This window comes from Paramisgurnus dabryanus, chromosome 16 (genome assembly GCF_030506205.2).
Source record: "Paramisgurnus dabryanus chromosome 16, PD_genome_1.1, whole genome shotgun sequence".
Classification (NCBI taxonomy): domain Eukaryota; kingdom Metazoa; phylum Chordata; class Actinopteri; order Cypriniformes; family Cobitidae; genus Paramisgurnus; species Paramisgurnus dabryanus.
The window spans coordinates 9258819-9277260 of NC_133352.1; the positions used below are offsets into that span (position 1 = coordinate 9258819).

At 36.1% G+C, this 18442-nt stretch overlaps 1 protein-coding gene across 2 annotated transcripts; it reads left to right on the forward strand.

Moving 5' to 3' along the window:
• Positions 1 to 206: 206 nt before the first annotated feature.
• On the forward strand, positions 207 to 17904 carry slc43a3b (solute carrier family 43 member 3b). 2 transcript variants are annotated; one of them, XM_073812083.1, is made up of 13 exons: positions 207 to 302; positions 2353 to 2584; positions 2663 to 2792; positions 8268 to 8314; positions 8402 to 8478; positions 10261 to 10353; positions 10455 to 10594; positions 10758 to 10849; positions 12245 to 12388; positions 12567 to 12674; positions 12799 to 12985; positions 14298 to 14421; positions 16052 to 17904. In XM_073812083.1, the coding sequence occupies exons 2-13, from the start codon at positions 2398 to 2400 to the stop codon at positions 16169 to 16171; spliced, it is 1449 nt and encodes a 482-aa protein (XP_073668184.1). In that variant the 5' UTR covers positions 207 to 302; positions 2353 to 2397; the 3' UTR covers positions 16172 to 17904. The 2 variants fall into 2 exon arrangements, with proteins under 2 accessions (XP_073668184.1, XP_073668183.1); XM_073812082.1 differs by lacking the exon at positions 207 to 302 and adding an exon at positions 2122 to 2246.
• The last annotated feature ends 538 nt before the right edge of the window (positions 17905 to 18442 follow it).

Sequence of the window (18442 nt, forward strand, 5' to 3'; positions counted from 1 at the left end):
AATTCAGTACTGTCCCAGATGTTATTGTGTAAACCATCATGATCACAGTGATCTTAACAGCTGTGTGATAAAAATGTCATGTGATAAGAGTAGCCTAAGTTCAGGCCACTGTCAGCTGTTGTCTTTCATGATTTTCTACGGCAATTAAACTGTAAGTTAAATATGCTTCTAGCAAACCTCTCAGATTTGTTTGTTTTTATGCACTCAGTTGCTATAATAGCAGAGGGGTGAACAGATCCTGCTGAAATGCTGCAGAGGACTCAACGGCACTCGCAGCAGTCGGGTGCGTCTCCTCATGTCGGGTACGTCATTTTTGTGAACACTAACATATGCTTCAAACAGACTGAATGAACTATACATCACACTAACATGTGTCATTGGGAGTAATTGTGACTCGATCTGTGTAAAAAAAATGTGTTGGGTTAACAAATATTATTTATTATAGCATAACTGTTATATTTAGCCTAAAACCTAACAAGTACAACTAAATGTAAAGCTGTAAGTTGGTTTGTTTAATGTTTATGTGCATGTCTATAGGCATGTTTGTTTGTTTGTTTGTTTGTTTGTTTGTTAGTTTGTTTGTTTTGATCATGGGTGATTCAACCAATGGAGATGAAATATGTCACATTATGATTCTCATTCACATGACTGATTCACTACAGCATAAAACAAATTAATTTTGTCATTTCAACCTACTTTTTTTGTTTTGACTTGTGATAACTTGAACTTAACTTGACATAACAAGTTAAAATTGTTTAACTTATATTTTTATGTTACTTTAACTTAATAAATTATGTTGGATTTAATATCATTTTTCACAGTGTAGGAATAGATTTTATTTCAGATTGTTGATGCATGGTTGGCTTGTTTTTTATTTCTTGGACATGCAGTTAACTGTCATGTACTGTAGCATAAGTCAAAGCATAAACCATCAATAAACTAATATTTCAGTCATGGCATATTTATGAGCTCAGTTCAGATGTTTTAGATCCAAAGTTTGTTCTGCATTCTTAGATTTGCCTATTTTGTAGGCGTAAAGTCTTGTGTTTTTAAAGGGGTGACATATAGATACCTAAAAATGCTGACAAGATCATTTGACATCTGATGGTCCTCATGTGATTGCGTTATTTGTAGCATTTACAACATACAGATAGGGAAATACCCTGGTTTCACTCTGCTAAATCTGAAGAGGGCAAACTAAGTTCATATGCAGGTCTCTTATTAAATTCAGTTTTCTTTGAAAGTTCTTGGATATCTATTAAAATACCTACATTTCAAAGTTCTTGCATGTGAATTTATCAGTGTCAGCAATTGACATAGGCAGTCGGTCACACTTGAGAGGAAATCTTCTTGTGGTCTTGTGATTAAGACTGTGACAGAACGATTAAAAGTCATCTACTTGCCGTTGCATCACCGAATGCTACAAACCACAAAGGAAGCACAGAACCTCAGAAACAGTGAATCTTGTGTCAATCACACGTTTAAGTTCTGCTTTTATTTATTCAAGATTTTTTTAATATGATGAAAGGTCAGAAGATATCACAAATGATTGTGTTAAATGTCTAGGGCAGCTACAAGTTTGTCTTTGGATGTGGAAAACTTTCAAATCTGTATCCATTTCCACATATTTTGTGGGAAACCTTATCTAATGCTGCAATGTGGCATTTGGAGAGTTTAGTCACATACAAATACTTCAGCACGCAGATGCAGCTCCTATCGGTGATCCATGTGTTCCTGTCAAAATCAATTAAAGGGTTAAAAGGTTAATGGGGTAATGCACTGGTACAAAGATTCTCAGAACTTAAACAGTTTACATAAAAAAATATCTTTTGTATAAATATTTAACAGTGCTGTTGATAAACCCTGCTACTTACTTTTAAGTAAACTTAAATGCTATTATTTTACAAAACATCTCTGTTATAGAGTACTGTGTTGAATCCCATCTTACTCTATATGGTTGTTGCTAGAAGGGATACAGCAACTGCCGAAATCTATTCCTACCCCCAAACCTAGCCCCAGGCCAAACATCCTGTGAGATTTAGGCTGTAGCTGTATCCCTTCTATACGCAAACCTACAAACATAGAGAAACTACGTCCTACCTCAGTGAAATGAGAGGAGGGATTTGTGAAAATGGGAGGGAAAGGCACCTCCATGCCGTATGTGCATATAAAAAGAGACAACGTGTGAGGGAGGGAGAAGGAGGTGTCTGTACTGTTTGTGCATGTTGAAGATCAAAAGGATAAGTGTATGTCTGTATGATACGGGCCAAATCCGAAATTAAATTACATACTTGCAGATCTGATTTGATGCTTTTTAAAATGTTCTGAGCAAAATGCTCCTTGTCTTTCCAGGATTTCGGAGGCTATTCGAGACCGAGTGCAGAAGAGGACGGGAAGATGTTGGGGTGTCAGGGTGGTGGTTTGAGGGTTCGCTTCTGGATCACTTTGATCACAGGGTTGGTGGAGTGTTTGGGGTTTGCAGGGGTCGTGTTCGGCTGGGCATCTCTGGTCTTCGTGCTCAAAAGTCAGGGATACTTCGGCAATCTGTGCGTGAATTCCACCAGTAATGAAACCATGGTCCAAGGTCAGTATTAAATACACATTAACAGCAGGAATTATTGTGAATTTTTATTGTAGTTTGTAATGGACGGTTGTGTACTAGACTGCAGTGGCCAGGATGAGCAGTTCTCCCTCATCTTCACCATCGCGTCTTTCTTATATAGCTTTCTTACACTGCCAATTGGCTTCCTGTTTGATCACTTTGGTACCATGGTCTCCAGGCTACTGGGAATGTGAGTAAGATATGCATGCATTCATGTTGTACACTGTATGTATTAATTTATGTAATGCCTGTCTGTAGTGCAATATCATTAACAAAAATACCAAAATGTTTAATGGTACTGTAATGAATATATGAGACTGTATATCATGAACATATGATAATATATGATAATCTTTCAGTACCATTTTATATGTCTGAGTACCACTGGTATTACCATCTGATAGCAAACTGTTACTACTTGTTCATTCAAATTTTTGGTGAGTAACATATTCACCGCAGAAAATCCTTTTGCCCACAGTGACGTCAAAATATATTTGGACATGTATAGGCACATTGAAGCGTCATTGCATTAGCAGTGAAATAATGATGAATGTAAGGTGTTAGGTTTATGTTTTCTTTTATTTGGTTTTTGTTTTCATTTTCAAAATCAACTTATATGCAAATTATATGTTAATCAGTGGGTTGGGTTTACCTGCTCACATGGGGCTGTACAGGCAACAAAGAATGTGTACACACATTAAAGTTGGATCAACTTAAAAAAAGTTGATAAAACTATTGAAAGTTTTTTAACTGTTTAAATATTTTAGGTGTTACCAAATGAAGTAATTTTTTAAAACCTTTTCACCTTAAATTTTTCCCTGAAAGTAAGAAAATGTAAGTTCATAAAGCTTCACTTAGGTTCATCCAAACATCGCTAAAGGGGTCCAAAAGTCGATAAATCTAGCAATAAAGTTGGCAAAACTGCTTCAGGACACTCTCCATTTGGTGAGCAAGTAAACCCCATCCCCTGATTAACATAAAATTTGCATACAAATTGACTATGAAAAGTGAACTTTACATTTCAATTAGATTTGTGTCACTCACTATAGTGAAAAAAGTGACAAGCTTGTCAAGTATGCAACACATACTCAAAATGTAACCCATCCCAGTGAGTAGTGAACACACGGACTGCAAGTCGTGAACAAACACACACCCATAGCAGTGGGCAGCGCCCGGAGTGCAATTAGGGTTAAGTTGACTTGTCCAAGGGCACCACAGTTTCAACCGTGAGACTCGAACCAGCAACTCTCAGGTTACAAGCCCGACTCTCTAATGCAAGAGCATTAATTAAAAACCTTTTGAAGAAATGAATGAATATAATTGCACCAAAAAAATATAATAATAAAGTTGTAAGGCTTTGGCCTAATCCATTTAAGCAGGTTTTCCATTTTTGTCTTTAGATTAGTCTTGCTGTGATCAGTTTCATCAACGTTTATTAAACAGAAACAGTGATGCGTTGAACACCCTGTTGTGATGACGTAAGAGTTGCAACTACTGTAGCTGAGAGGCCATTACTTGTGTTCTAATTAAATGTTTCCGGCGCCTAATGAAATCGTTATAAATACGTGTTTAATACTGTAAAATACACTCAATGTTACAGTCACTGCCCATGCCGTCTAGAATAAAAAACAACATTCCAACTTAAAGGATTTGTCAATTTTCTTAAAACAATCCAGATAATTTACTCACCACCATGTCATCCAAAATGTTGATGTCTTTCTTTGTTCAGTCGAGAGGAAATTATGTTTTTTGAGAAAAACATTGCAGGATTTTTCTCATTTTAATGAGAGCCCACTTTAATAGAGCCCAACTTAACACTTAACTCAACACTTAACAGTTTTTTTCAACAAAGTTTCAAATGACTCTCTAAACGATCCCAAACGAGGCATAAGGGTCTTATCTAGTGAAACGATTGTCATTTTAGTCAAGAAAAATATGCACTTTTAAACCACAACTTCTCGTCTAGGTCCGGTCCTGAAAAGCGCCAGCGTGACCTCACGTAAATGCGTAGTGACGTAGAAAGGTCACGTGTTACATATATGAAACGCACATTTGTGGACCATTTTAAACAATAAACTGACACAAAGACATTAATTAGTATTAGTTGACATACAACAACGTCGGAACGGTCCTCTTTCAACACACTTGTAAACACTGGGGCGTAGTTTCGCGTTCGTCCTCTGTGACCTCTTGACGTCATGACGTATTGCATGAGGTCACGCTGGCGCATAACAGGACCGGACCTAGACGAGAAGTTGTGGTTTAAAGTGCATATTTTTATTTTTCTTGTCAAAAAGGACAATCTTTTCGCTAGAAAAGACCCATATGGCTCGTTTGGGATCATTTAGAGTCCTTTGAGACTCCGTTGAAATAACTGTTAAGTGTTGAGTAAAGTATTAAGTGTTGGGCTCTATTAAAGTCCATTCAAATGAGAAAAATCCTTCAATGTTTTTCTCAAAAAACATATTTTCAAGGCTAGGGCAGGTGGCCTTTCTGTGTGGAGTTTCTGCATGTTCTCCCTGTGTCAGCGTGGGTTTACTCCGGGTACTCCGGTTTCCTCCCACAGGCTAAAAACACGCAAGTTAGGCAAATTGGAGATACCAAATTGTCCCTCCCCCAACTTGTGTATAAATCAACTTGTCTGAATAAACTTGTATATGGATTACCTGGTTCTCGCCATAGCCGTAGATGCTGGAATGGCATTAAGAAATAAAGGAAGAAGAAGAAGATGAACCGTTGCGCACCGTTTCGATCTTGAACGTGCCCCTGGTGTCATGAACAATCTGATCTGCCCACTTAGCTGCCTGAATAATTCCATGGAGGATTGCTGTAACTAGCAAAAAAATGTTTCATTTTACATTCATCATTATGTAACACATTTAGACAACAGTCTGTAACTTTTGCCACTGAAACATAAAACTGCAGATTGCTTTGCATATTGTACTTATCTTTACATTAAATTGCTGACAAATGACATCAAACCGACATTTCCTGTGAAATCGGACCTGATAACTCAAATTATTATTACAAACTTACTTTTGTGAATCGTGTTAAGGTAAGACGATTCAAAAGCTGTTTTATATGTACTTGCTCAACTAAAAAAAGTTACAGATTGCGGTTTTATTGTGGATAATGTAAAGGCGGTTGTTATGTAAGGAATAATTGACGACGGGCAGTTGAGTTATTAAAAAAAAATGCACACCCAAAGTGGTAATGTGCCAGGACGTGGAGTGGGTGTGCATTATTTTTAAATAATTCAACCACGGTTACCACAAACATTGATCTGGTGATTATTTTAAGATATTTGCCAAGAAGGTGTGTGGTTTACAGAAAACAGTCAACACCTATGGAACATTTCTCAGAATAAAGCATTAAAATAACATGCTCGAGGTATAACACAGAAATAAGCCCTGACAGTGTGATCAGAACCTGATTCAAAACGGAGGGTCTTGTATCACGCTGAAGGGGTTTATTTCACCGACAACAACACATGGCTATTTATATCATAATATAAGGAACATTAAATATTGATTTTTAAATATTGCTCATTTTTACCAAATGCAGACCTTCATTAAAAGAGACATAATTTTTGTTTACTATTAAACTGTAACTGTCATAATGATTTGCAGCATCAGGGTTAACTGTGTATTATTAGTTTTGAGCGGTTGTTATCTGGGAATAACAACCTGCAAATGTTGCGACTGGCCAACCAAAATCAAGCATTTCAGTTCAAAGAACATACATTGTAAAACAATTTTATAAAATATCTAGATAATGATGAATCATTTGATTTCTTATGTTTAGTGAAGCAAATGGTTTTTAAAACATTAGGCTTTGCAGTAGGTGCAAGCCAAGCGTGCCGCACAAGCCCTGAAAAGTGAAGCCAAAACGTCTCGATCGCCCCCCAGTGACTGGTCCCAGTATATGTCATAAACCCCGCCTCCCCATGTTATTCAATGGGACTTGAGACCAACTAAAAAAATTCATTACACTTCAATCATCTTTTTTCCGAACCTAGTTTCTGTCATTTACTGTAGTTTTTATCATGCTGATGTAAATTCAAATGTTTGTTTTTAAAATAAGTTTGTTTTTAGTTAGTTATTTAATGATATAAAAACGGTGGTGTCACGTCATGATTGACAGCTGTGATATCGTGTGATATGCGCATTCTGCGAGAGCGAGGGCGGGGTTTTGATTTCGCGGGTTCACTTCCTGCTCACTACTGCGCATGACTGGTCCCGAAATCGCTATTGCGCAGACTCAAGACCCAAGATGTCAGCGCCATATCGGGACTCTGGCGGCTTCACTTTTCACCAATGGAAGGGAGCGAACAGGCGTCGTCCATCTTTTTTTACAGTCTATGGTGCAAGCTGAAGAAAAATGTTGTTGGATTGCTATGATGATGAATCATAGTGATGAATTATAGTGATGTTTTGATATAATTAGTGATTATAATAATAGTAATTGTAGGCTTCAATAAGTATAATATCTGTTAGAATGATAGTCATGATGGATATTTGAATACTGGATGAACAGCAGTAAATCTCATTTTGCACAAACTACGCACTTTTGCTGACAAGATTTCCAGCGAGTGTTACATAAAGTTATAACATAAAGCATAACTCAGCTGTGAGGTGTTAATCACAACATGTTGCAACTTGTTTTTTAAATCTAATAGGCTTGTTAGTAACCAAAGAAACTCTGTAAACCTTACTGGAGATGGTAATGTCCCAAAGGTGCTCTAGCGACAGATGCAAAAGGTCATGGCCTTTAGCCTCCATGCAAGAGAGCCCGACTCATATGCCGAACCGATCGCCGGTTGTGGCAGGGTTGGACTGGTAACATATATGCATTTAAAAATAAATTGTAGTTTTCTAACCGGAATTAATCTGTTTGGCACAGCTATATTTTGGTCTGAATGTTATCCATTCATATAATGACCACTAATATTGAACATTACACTAGTGATGTTTCTTTACATTTTACATTACATTATGAAATTGGTGTAATGTTTGTTTTTGTAATTTTTTATACAATTAAAATTAATAGTTTAATGTAAGCTGTTTGTTTGCCTTGTTAAAGTAAATGATCAGATGCCATCTGATTGTCTGGGCTTATAAATCTTAAACCCTGACAGTAAAGTCTGGACCATCCAGATTGCCTTTCCATTCCTCAGTCATACCATGGAGGCCATTACTGATCCTGAACATCTCTAGGAATGTTATGGCTTTCCCTGAGACAGTAAACTCTGAGACCTCTTCAACTCCTAATCCTATCACTGCAGTCCCTAAATTCCCAGTCGCAGTCTAGACATTTTCCTGAGGGTGCACATAGTCACTGCTTAACTACCATTTGACTCGTAAATCACTTTACGGCTTTCTTAAAGGAAAACCAATGATAATTGAAAATTATTTTGTGCACCTAAAATATGACATTCAATAATGATAATAATAAAACTATATAGCTAATTTACTAAAATATCCTACTTGGTTGGTTGTTTTGTCAGCTGAGGCATGAAATTCATACTTTTCTAAGCATGCCCAAATGCTGTTTGGGGGGCACTCTGGACTCATTAAAAGAAACAGCAAAAATATCACATTTAATCATGAAGAGATGATTATCTTCTTAATTGTTCTCATATTTGCATCTTATTATTTATTTACAGATCATTCTACACATTAGGAATGCTTTTAATAGCCTTTTCTAATCCAGGTAAATATAGTTTTAATAGTTTTTTGACCCTCAGTGCACTAATACTGTATAAATTATTTCATACTCAAAACTGATGTTGTTCCTCAGCCACCTCCATCCTTCTGTTTCCTGCTCTCTCCTGCATCGCTGTGGGAGGAGTTGAATTCCTAATAACCAATATGCAGGTACTGAAGTTTTCAAAGTGCAAGTGAATATAAAATCCCTCATAGTGCATAAGCCTACCTAATTCTGTAGACAGTTTATTAAGAAGGGTTCATATCAGTGCTTTTGAGAGACCAGAGGACTTTTGTGACCTCTGTCTGACCCTTTTACCTAAACAGGCTTTGTCCTGTAATAGACTCTAATATGTCGATAACCCTTGCTATGATATGCTAATCTTATCCCACAGTTAAAAACAGAGGTTCTTGAATAGCTTTTGTAAGGTTGTGTATGGTTTCACAAAGAACCTGTTACATCAATAGAACTTTTACATTGAAGAGGTTCTTCATAGTATAAACATTTTCTTTAAACTAAGAAGAAGAAAACTTTAAGAACCTTGCGCTGAAATTTTTTTGGAGAACAAAAACTGGTTCTGTAAAGGCGTTGCTGCAAAAAACAATTAAACTTTTTTTATTGTGATGTGAAACTATTAAAGTGTGGGTGAGACTGTGAATTGCAATCCACGGCTCACCTCTCCCTTTGAATGTTAGCCTCTGTTTGCTAAAGTAAAATACTGAAATAAAATTCAGTTTTCTATCATGTGGTCCTTTGTAAACTTACTTAAATGTGCCGTAGAATTTAAAATTATTTTTTTCTACGCATAGATGAATAATAAGAGTTGTGTAAATAATAATGACATATCATGAGCCTTAAACACAATTGTTTCCTCATTCTTATGTAAACCTCATGCATGCAAAAGACTGCTGGAAAACAGACCAATCACAACATAACACAGACTGTGATGTTACAGTCGAGATGTACGCCCCAACATTTAATTATACATTACAATAAGTACAATGTTGTAACAATGCTAAAAACAAAGTTGTGACTGCTGAGTTAGCGCTATATGCTAGTTAATGCTATATGCTAGCATTTAGGCTAAAGTTCTTCTATTGATGTTACTGTTACGTTTTGCAGGTCCATACTAAAAAAAGAAACTTACCACTCAGGAACGTCCATTAACAAACTCAAAATAATTGATTATTCCTCAAATTCCATATCTTAATCTGATACAGACTCAAACATAAGATCTGTTTACACACACAAAGAGAGCTACTGAACTGAACTGCTCTGAAAAACAGCCAATCAGAGCAGAGCTCAACATTATTATTCATGAACCTTTCAAATAAGGTAATAATAGAACATTTCAATCAAAAGACAAATCCTAGGGTTGTGGACATGTAAAAACGTTTCTGGATAATTTTTGCACTTAGTAAAGCCACATAGCTTCTATATCAAAGAACAATATTATTTCAACACTGAAAAAAAATATGCTGGATTTAACATTATTTAAGCAATTGCTTAAAATTCCATAAAATTTACTTAAAAAGGTGGATTCAAAAATGATGTACTATATTTTTAAGTAAATACAGCATATTATGTTTAGTCCACTGCCTAATTAGTTATATTTACTAAAATAATTCAATTAGTTTCAACCAAAAATGATTAATTTAATTTCCTTCTTACAAATTTTACATGACAAAATTTAGTTGAATTTGCTAAATTATGTGTTCATTTAGAATTACTCACCTTTTTGTGTTATTTTTACTAATATTTGGTTAAAAAAAAATAATATAAAAAAAAATAGAATTTACTCATTTTATTTAGTTAAATTTACTAAGCCGCAAAAGCATTTTTTTTTACAGTGAATGCATTCTTTGGCACCTTTAACACAATTGCCCTTATGTCTTGTTAGGATATGTAATAGAAATCACTAGACTTTTGTAGATCTCTTTTGTTTTCTTCAGGTGGGAAATCTTTTTGGCACACATCGCTCCACTATAATCACTCTCTATAATGGAGCCTTTGACTCGTCCTCTGCAGTTTTCCTCATCATCAAAGTAAGAGGCCTATAAAATGACATTAAAGACTTTGGAAAGATACTGTAGCATTGCTGACGAAGTAAAGATCGATGTGTGAATCATGTCTCTCTCTCTCTCAGCTGGCATTTGAAGGTGGAGTCGCTTTGCGCTGGTCTTTTCTCTTCATGTCCTGCTGCGCCGCCATTCATCTCTTCCGTACATTTGTGTTGTTACCTCGTAAACATATTCCTTATCCTCTCCCCGAAAACTACAGCTATGGGTAAACTATCAGTTCAATACATCACAACTCACTGAACTTTCTCCATAAGAAATGCATCTACATGTGCAGTAAAAAAACAGATCTCCGACTGTACGTCATCTTCAGCTAAACTCGCACTGTTATTAAAATTCTGTCAATCTCATAATGTTTCCTTTGACTTTAGAAGGATTAAATGTGGAAAAACCTCCAAGGCTAAAGTGGAAATGCCAACTGAAAAGAATTCACCTCAAGTCCAAAACACAGCAGACCAAACGGGTAAGCAAGTGTTTAAAACTTCACAGCGGCATAAAGATACAATTTGTAAGATACTTGCGGATTATTCTGGTGGTTTTTCTTCATGTAGTTATTGTAGGATTTGTAAAGTATATGGTAGTAAAAACATACTACAACCATGCGGCGAGAAGTGGATATTGCATGACACGCATTTGCATGATATTGCATGTAAACATTGCTATGGAAAGTGAGGAGCTTCACGCTGGAAATTTTATGTGTGAATAAGGTTTTAAATTATTGACTATAAAAACAGCTTGTAAGCTTTTTGTCTATAGACTTCTTTAATACAGATTCTGATTACACAATTGTCATTACAATAATAATTCACTGTCTAATAGGCCAAGAGTTTTTTCTTATCTAATGTAGACAAAAATCTGACTTTAAAGTCACAACCACTTTTTTTTACAAATCTCTTTTTGACGTTATTGTTACAATGTTTAGTAGAGAATGTCCTAATCACATGTCCATATCATTTCTAGTCATTTTGTCATCATAATATGTTTTAATGTTAACTAAACTTCATGCCAACATTAAAAATTTTAAATGTAATGAAATAAAAGATAACTCTATTTCATTAAAAAATGAAAACTGTAAATATTTTATAAAAGGCAGCACATACTTGTTGCTGTGCATGCTGGGAACTAAATGGCCTACATTACTGTGTACTGTACTGCAGACATCACCGAGCACCATTGCAGTAAACACTATTATTTTAAAAGATATACAAGAGATTACTGTTTCAGTACCGTATTTTCCGGACTTTTTTCATAATTTGGCGGGTCCTGGAACTTCTAGTCAGGTGCGAGTTGTACTGTACGTCAAAATTATTTCATATGAACCAAGAGAAACCATTACTATCTACAGCAGCGAGAGTCCGCTCTGTGCTGCTCCTGTATTTATGTAATTCAATGGATTCAGTGATGTGGAATGACTTCGGAATCTTTTTGAACTTGATTTGGCTTGTCATGTTAATTTAGCCTATTCAGCCTCTCGGGTATGTTCTGTATGCTATTGTGTATCGTGTAAATAACCGTTTATGTTACTTTAACATGTACTGACACCTATTCAGCCTGCTGTTCTGTGCTATTGTTTAGTTAAATAACTTGCTTTTCCAGATTAAATGTTTGTTCTTCGGCTTGGATTTTGTGAAATAATATTTCTCTTCAAAAAGCATTTTTGAAGTATGCGACTTATACTCCGAAGCGACTTATAGTCCGGAAAATACGGTATTTAGTATTACAGTATATACTGTAGACCTTCTACTGTAAAAATCTCAAAAACAGTAATCATATAGTTCATCACACACTACACATACTACAGTATATATGATTGTGTAAAATAGCACCTAATAAACACTGTGATACACTTTTTTTACAGATCGAAGTTTCAAGAGCTGTTTCCTGTCCTGGTTGTTCATGTGTCATCTGCTGTGGCTTTCTGTGATGCAGCTGAGACATTATCTGTTCATCGGGACATTAAACCCTATGCTGAATCATCTTGCTGCTGGAGATCAAGGCCTTGGTACAGTACACACACTCACAAACATAGACACACACAAAGAGAAGTACTGTATCATAATTTCTAGTTATCAGTGTTCAGGTGAACTCAGTATAGGTTGATATAGGCACCACAAGCTGTGTCGTGTGTATCATGATCTTGTTTTTCTTGCCCTGAAGGGTCTTTTTGTTTCTGCTCGCAGTGAGCAAATATACAAACGCATTTGCGTTCACTCAGCTTTGCGGGATCCTTTGTGCTCCGTGGAATGGCCTCATCATGGACCGCCGAAAGGGAAAGGAGCTTAAACCAGGTACACACACACACACATGTGCATTGTATTTATTGGAGAACCAGTCTGAATTTCATCTTTTTCTCTAAACTTCCCAGTCTGTTTAGCAGGGATATACTCATTAACACTGTTGCTCTGTATTCAGGTGAGAGTGAGCAGGAGGCTGACCTGAGGTCAGCTATATTGTCTCTAGCACTGACAGCGCTGCAGGGTGTGCTGTTTTCTGTGTGTGCGGCTACACCCATCTTACCCCTTCAGTACCTCACATTCGTCCTTCAGGTGCTCAACAGATCCTTCCTGTACGGAGGAAACGCTGCTTTTGTTAGTGTGGCGTAAGTTGTAAGAAACACTTTCATTATGGAGGATAACTGATATAGAAAATAGCAGATATGACCTTCTCTGTGAAATCAAGGCGAATGTTTTATAATCTAATGATGGAGCATCAAAGCCATAGTCAGGACGTAGTTTGAATAGGCAAAAATAAACAATCAACATAAAATATAACAGTTTGTTTTGATGCATTGCATTGTGCTTGTGTGTGTTTGAATGAATTACTCTTTAAAAACATAATGCACATTACTTGTCAATTTTTTGTATTTATCAACTTCAGCAGCGGCCCTCTCTTCCTTAGAGGCGCAAATTCAAAATATATGTTCAGAGTGTCATGTGTGTTGCTCGTCATGTCAAAATATGTGTTTGTTGCGTCATGTGAACCATGTGCATCATGCGTCCTGTCAAAATAAGTGCCTGCTGCACACACATCGAAAAGATTTATGAGACGCTCACGTTCACAAAATAGGCACTCACTTAACACTAAACTCTGATTAAACTTGAGAATAAGTGAGCATCTGGCAAATGGGAGCGTCTCTTTTATCATTAACCCTTTAGACACATCTGCAGCAGCAATGATGCACACGAGTTTACGTGACACGCCGAACACATATTTTGAACATATATTTAGACAAGCCACACTCACATGACGGGCTACAAACATGTTGTGATGAGCTTAGCATCGTGCGCCCTTGAAAAAGAAGTCACCGGCCACCACTGATCAACTAATTCTGGTAACTCTTTCCCCGCCATTGACTAAATAATTCGTCAATTAAGAGAAAACGCTTCACCTGCCAATGACCAGAATTTCCGGCTTTCCGCAATACTGCTATTATCCACCAGGTGGCGCACTTCCGCAATTTATACAACCCGGAAGTAGCGGCTCGCATGAAAGAGAAAGAACTGTTTTGAGCTTTTTGCTCAAAATTTGGTGTTTTTGAAGAAACCTACCCATATTTGAGAGGTTATAAAAAATAACTAATGAAGTTACAATGAAACGTTTGTTTGTTTGAAAGCAGAGGGTCTGTTCTTTCATTTGATATATTGTTTGTTTATATATTAAAAGAAGAACATTTTCTGGAAGACATTAAACTTTTGTGAAAATCATGAAAAGTGCTGGCGCTGGCTGGCAACTTAAAAAAAAAAACGCTGGCGAGGAAAGAGTTAAAATATTTGCTGAAATTCTTGCTAATGTAGTCAGGGTAAATCTAAATATGGCCTTATGGTCTATGGACAACCCTCAACTCTGCTGATATCTGAAGTCACTAATACATTGTTCATCACTAAATAAAATTAATTGAATGTTATCATCAGGTTTCCTCCTGTACACTTTGGAAAGCTGTTCGGGATGATGATGGCTCTCTCAGCTGTATTCTCTTTGCTTCAGTATCCCTGCTTTGCCCTCGTTAAAGGACCATTGGGAGGAGACCCTCTTTACGTAAGCCCCCTATATATTTATAGTGTTAGAGGTGCAGTGTGTAACTTTAAGGAGGATCTATTGACAGAAATGCAATATAATATAAATAACTATATTTTCAGTGGTTTATAAAAACCTTACATAATGAACAGTTATTTTTTATTACCTTAGAAAGAGCCGTTTTTATTTACATACACAGAGGGCCCCCTTACATAAAAAAGTTGCACTGCCATTTTGCACCGCCATGTTTCTACGGTAGCCCTAAATGGACAAACTTCTCTACAGACCGTGTTTTGTCACTCCGTTGTCTCAGAAGACGACATGTTTGTGCTGTGGCGGCAACCGTGGCTTTTCTATGCGTTTAGAAAGGGAGGGGTTAGCTGTTGACTGAGCCGTTGGTTGAAATTTGCAATCTCACTGCTAGATGCTGCTAAAATCTACACACAGCACCTTTAAAATAAACAAGCTTTCAATATTCCAGATGTTGTTATAGCTATCCAGCGAAGAACTAATGTTTGATAATCAGAAATTTACAAATACCTGACATCCTTCTTATTTTAAACAGTACATTAATATGTTAACCACAGAAATGTCTCTCGTCTGAAAGTGTGTTTTTGCTACACTATGGAGCGGTTTCATGGACAAGGCTTATCCTAGTCCTAGACTAAAATTCATGTTTAAGCTTTCGTAATTTAAAATCATCTTGCAATGACAGATCTTAAGGTATATCGACGCCGTTGTTTTGTCTCAAGATGCACACCAGTATTGTTTTTGTTTGAAAAAAGTGTCCTAATATGACATAGGCCTATAGTCTTGCATTGATCTAAACCCTGTCCGGGAAACTTCCCCAATATGTCTTATCAAACATTAGTCTGATGTTTTTCTTACGTAATGCGCTGACATTTGAAGGATGATACATTGTTTAAAGGGGACATATCATGAAAATCTGACTTTTTTTCATGTTTAAGTGCTATAATTGGGTCCCTAGTTCTTCTATCAACCTAGAAAAGGTTCTTCTATCAACCCAGTAACTTAATTTTGGTAAACCATTCTCTGCAAGCATGTGAAAAAATACATGTAGGTAAATGAAATTTGGTTCCCCTTGTGATGTCAGAAGGGGATAATACCGCCCCTTAATCTGCACTATCCAACCACGGCACTGCCATTTAGTGCAGAGATCAACTCGTTTGCATTTGAAAGAAAATTTTAACATGTTATAATAAAACTAAAACTTCATACGTACTCTGGAGACACCAAAGATTTATTTGACATCTTTTAATCTAAAAGTCTTGTGCAAAGTCCCCTTTGAATATTTAGGGGCCATTGTACTTAGTTTTATTGATTCATTTATATACCTCCATGCTTTTCCCAACATATGTTTAGCAGACTTTAACCTTATCACGTGTCAAACATTTTTTTGGGGAAGGAAACACTGAAAGGCAGCATTTAAATCAGATACAGCTGCTGTACTTTGAAAGGCCTCCAGTCCTAAGTTTTAAACCTATGTCAATGTTTGTTTAACGGATACAAAATTCAACATAAATCTCCATAGTGTTTCAGCTTGTAGAAATGTTTTATCAGTTAAACACCCATCTATTTCATTGTTTAGGATCAATATTGCTAACTGAACCGTTAAACCTGATGTTTGTAGGTGAACATCGCTCTGGCCATTCTGAGTCTGCTGGCCTTCATCGATCCTCTCTACGTTTACTTTCACTGTCGACGGCGGGCAGCCCTGCGATCCAATGGCAACATGTACACATCTTCATAAGATCGTGTGGTGAAGGGAATATCACCCTGACCTAAAAAACTCTTTCGGTTGCTATTTATTTTTATCACTAACAGAAAAGCTTTCTCATTGTGCAAGAAGATATTTTACTAAGCTTTCATAGCTGTGTTGTGCAGTGATCGACCCTTGACCCTGTAAAGGTATGAAGTGCTTTGAGAGGATTTTAGCAGGAAAATGACAGCTCTCTTTACCCTTCACTAATGTATTCACACACACTACTGCCTGAAATCTGAAACCTGACAGTGCACTTAACCAAAAATAATGTTTTGTATATGGCAAGGCAATTTTTAAATTTATTTGACATAGCAAAAAGACCAAAGCCTGTTTATCATATGTGACGGTGCCTGTGAAACCCCAGTTTATTTTCTTGTGATTTACTGTTTTCTATAAAATCTTCCTACATAATGTAAAGACCATTATGTGAAAATAAGGTCTTAATATGTACCATATAGGTACAGATGTTTATACACCTCTAATATGAGCTCTTCATGTGCAAAGTACAAAATTTTTCGGACAGTGATTATTATTGACGGAGTAAGGTCATGTCAAAGATTGACATCATGCAAAATCAAATTTTGATGCTCTTAATCTCAAAGTTAGATTATGAGACTTTATCCTGGATTTTACAGACAGGGTCACATATGCAATTTACCTATAGCCTAATAAAATGATTAAGGATAAACAAAATGTCCAAAGAGGTTACTATAAAGTGATTTGATAAGATGGCAGGGACTAAACCATAACAAATATTTATGCTAATGTAACCTATGGTATGTCATCTAAACAGGTTCTTTTCATTTTTTTATAATTTGTGCATCTTAAACTAACACTGAGCAGGTTAACCTAACCCTAACCTAACCCTGAATGTATATAAAGGTCAGTGGTTCTGAACTGGTGCTTTGACTAAATGCATCTAATTATAATCTCATAGTACAGCAACATAATATGCAAATGAACATTTTAAAGGGAGTAGAAAATACTTTCCATATCTTATGTGGTTGCCATCAAAGGTTGTGCGTCATATCAAACTCTTCTATATATTTTGGCATAGATTCACCAATGAGGACAAGTAAGACAGGTTGTGTGAGATCCCATAAGAATAAAAAGATTGAATCAAGATTAAATGAAGTTTTCGCTTAAGTCATCTGTTTCTCCTTGGAAAAAGACCCAGTAATCTCACATATGTTGCCCACTTGTTTCAGAAGAGATGTCACAACCTGAGTTCAGACTTGTCAAGACAGTGGTATTAAAAAATTCATTATGGATTAATCAAAACCAGATTATCTCTTAAGAAAGGTCAAGTATTGTCTCATCTATTGAAACAAAGTTGATATATGAAACAAATAGATAAGAAAGGCATTACTCTCCTGAGCTGTGAAAGCAATTGGGAAGCCCTCACCTTTATTAAAAAAAAAAAACTTGCATTAAAAAGTATATGGGTTTACAGAATGAAACCTCTCTGATGTTATTCAACTTTCCAAATGAATCGGTTTGATTTGAATGAGATTAGTTTGTATCAAAAACAGTGTTGATGCTGTTTATTGTTTAATGAGGGTTCTAAATGAAAACTTGTTAAATTAAGAGTTCTCTGTACATTGTTCTCAGTGATCCTCATTTGTAGCTGTAGTTGAGGGAGCCCTCTGTAGGACATAATTGGAATTACATCATAACTTGTGAAGACCTTCTTTTATAAATGTATCTGTATTAATTCAAATAAAGGGAATTTTCTATGAAAGCGAATGAAGTTGTCTGAATCACTGCCACATGATTATGTAGTATTACCTTGATAACACAATAACAATAACAATAAAGTTGTATTTTTATAATTAGGAATTGCATAAGTTTACATTAAAGTGAACAGTACAGTTAATCAGCATTTATTTATTTTTGTTAACGTTAGGTAAGGCCAATAAATTGTTCATTTTAGTTCATTGTGCATATATGTTAACAGTTACAACTTTTAATAGCCTATTAAATATATATATTACAGAGGTTCTCAATTTCAGTCCTCTCCCCCCTCCCTCCCAGAATGTTTTAGATGTCTCATTAAATGTCTCAAGTATTGTTTACTGTTACTGTGATGTTGACTAATACAATCTTATTGTAAAGTGTAAACCACTACCTTCTTATTTGTAAGCAGCACATGTGTCATTAAGCACCTGTGATCATATCACTAAAGGTGATCTGGACATTTTTTATGTTGAATCTACATTTAAGAGACTGAAAATCAATGCTTTTGAATGAAGTGTTGGA

Coding starts and splice junctions, on each gene's coding strand:
- slc43a3b (XM_073812082.1), top strand. CDS start 2,223: ATGTTGAAGATCAAAAGGATAAGT. Junction 12,675..12,798: donor GGGAAAGGAGCTTAAACCAG/GTACACACACAC, acceptor CTCTGTATTCAG/GTGAGAGTGAGCAGGAGGCT. Junction 12,986..14,297: donor GCTGCTTTTGTTAGTGTGGC/GTAAGTTGTAAG, acceptor TGTTATCATCAG/GTTTCCTCCTGTACACTTTG.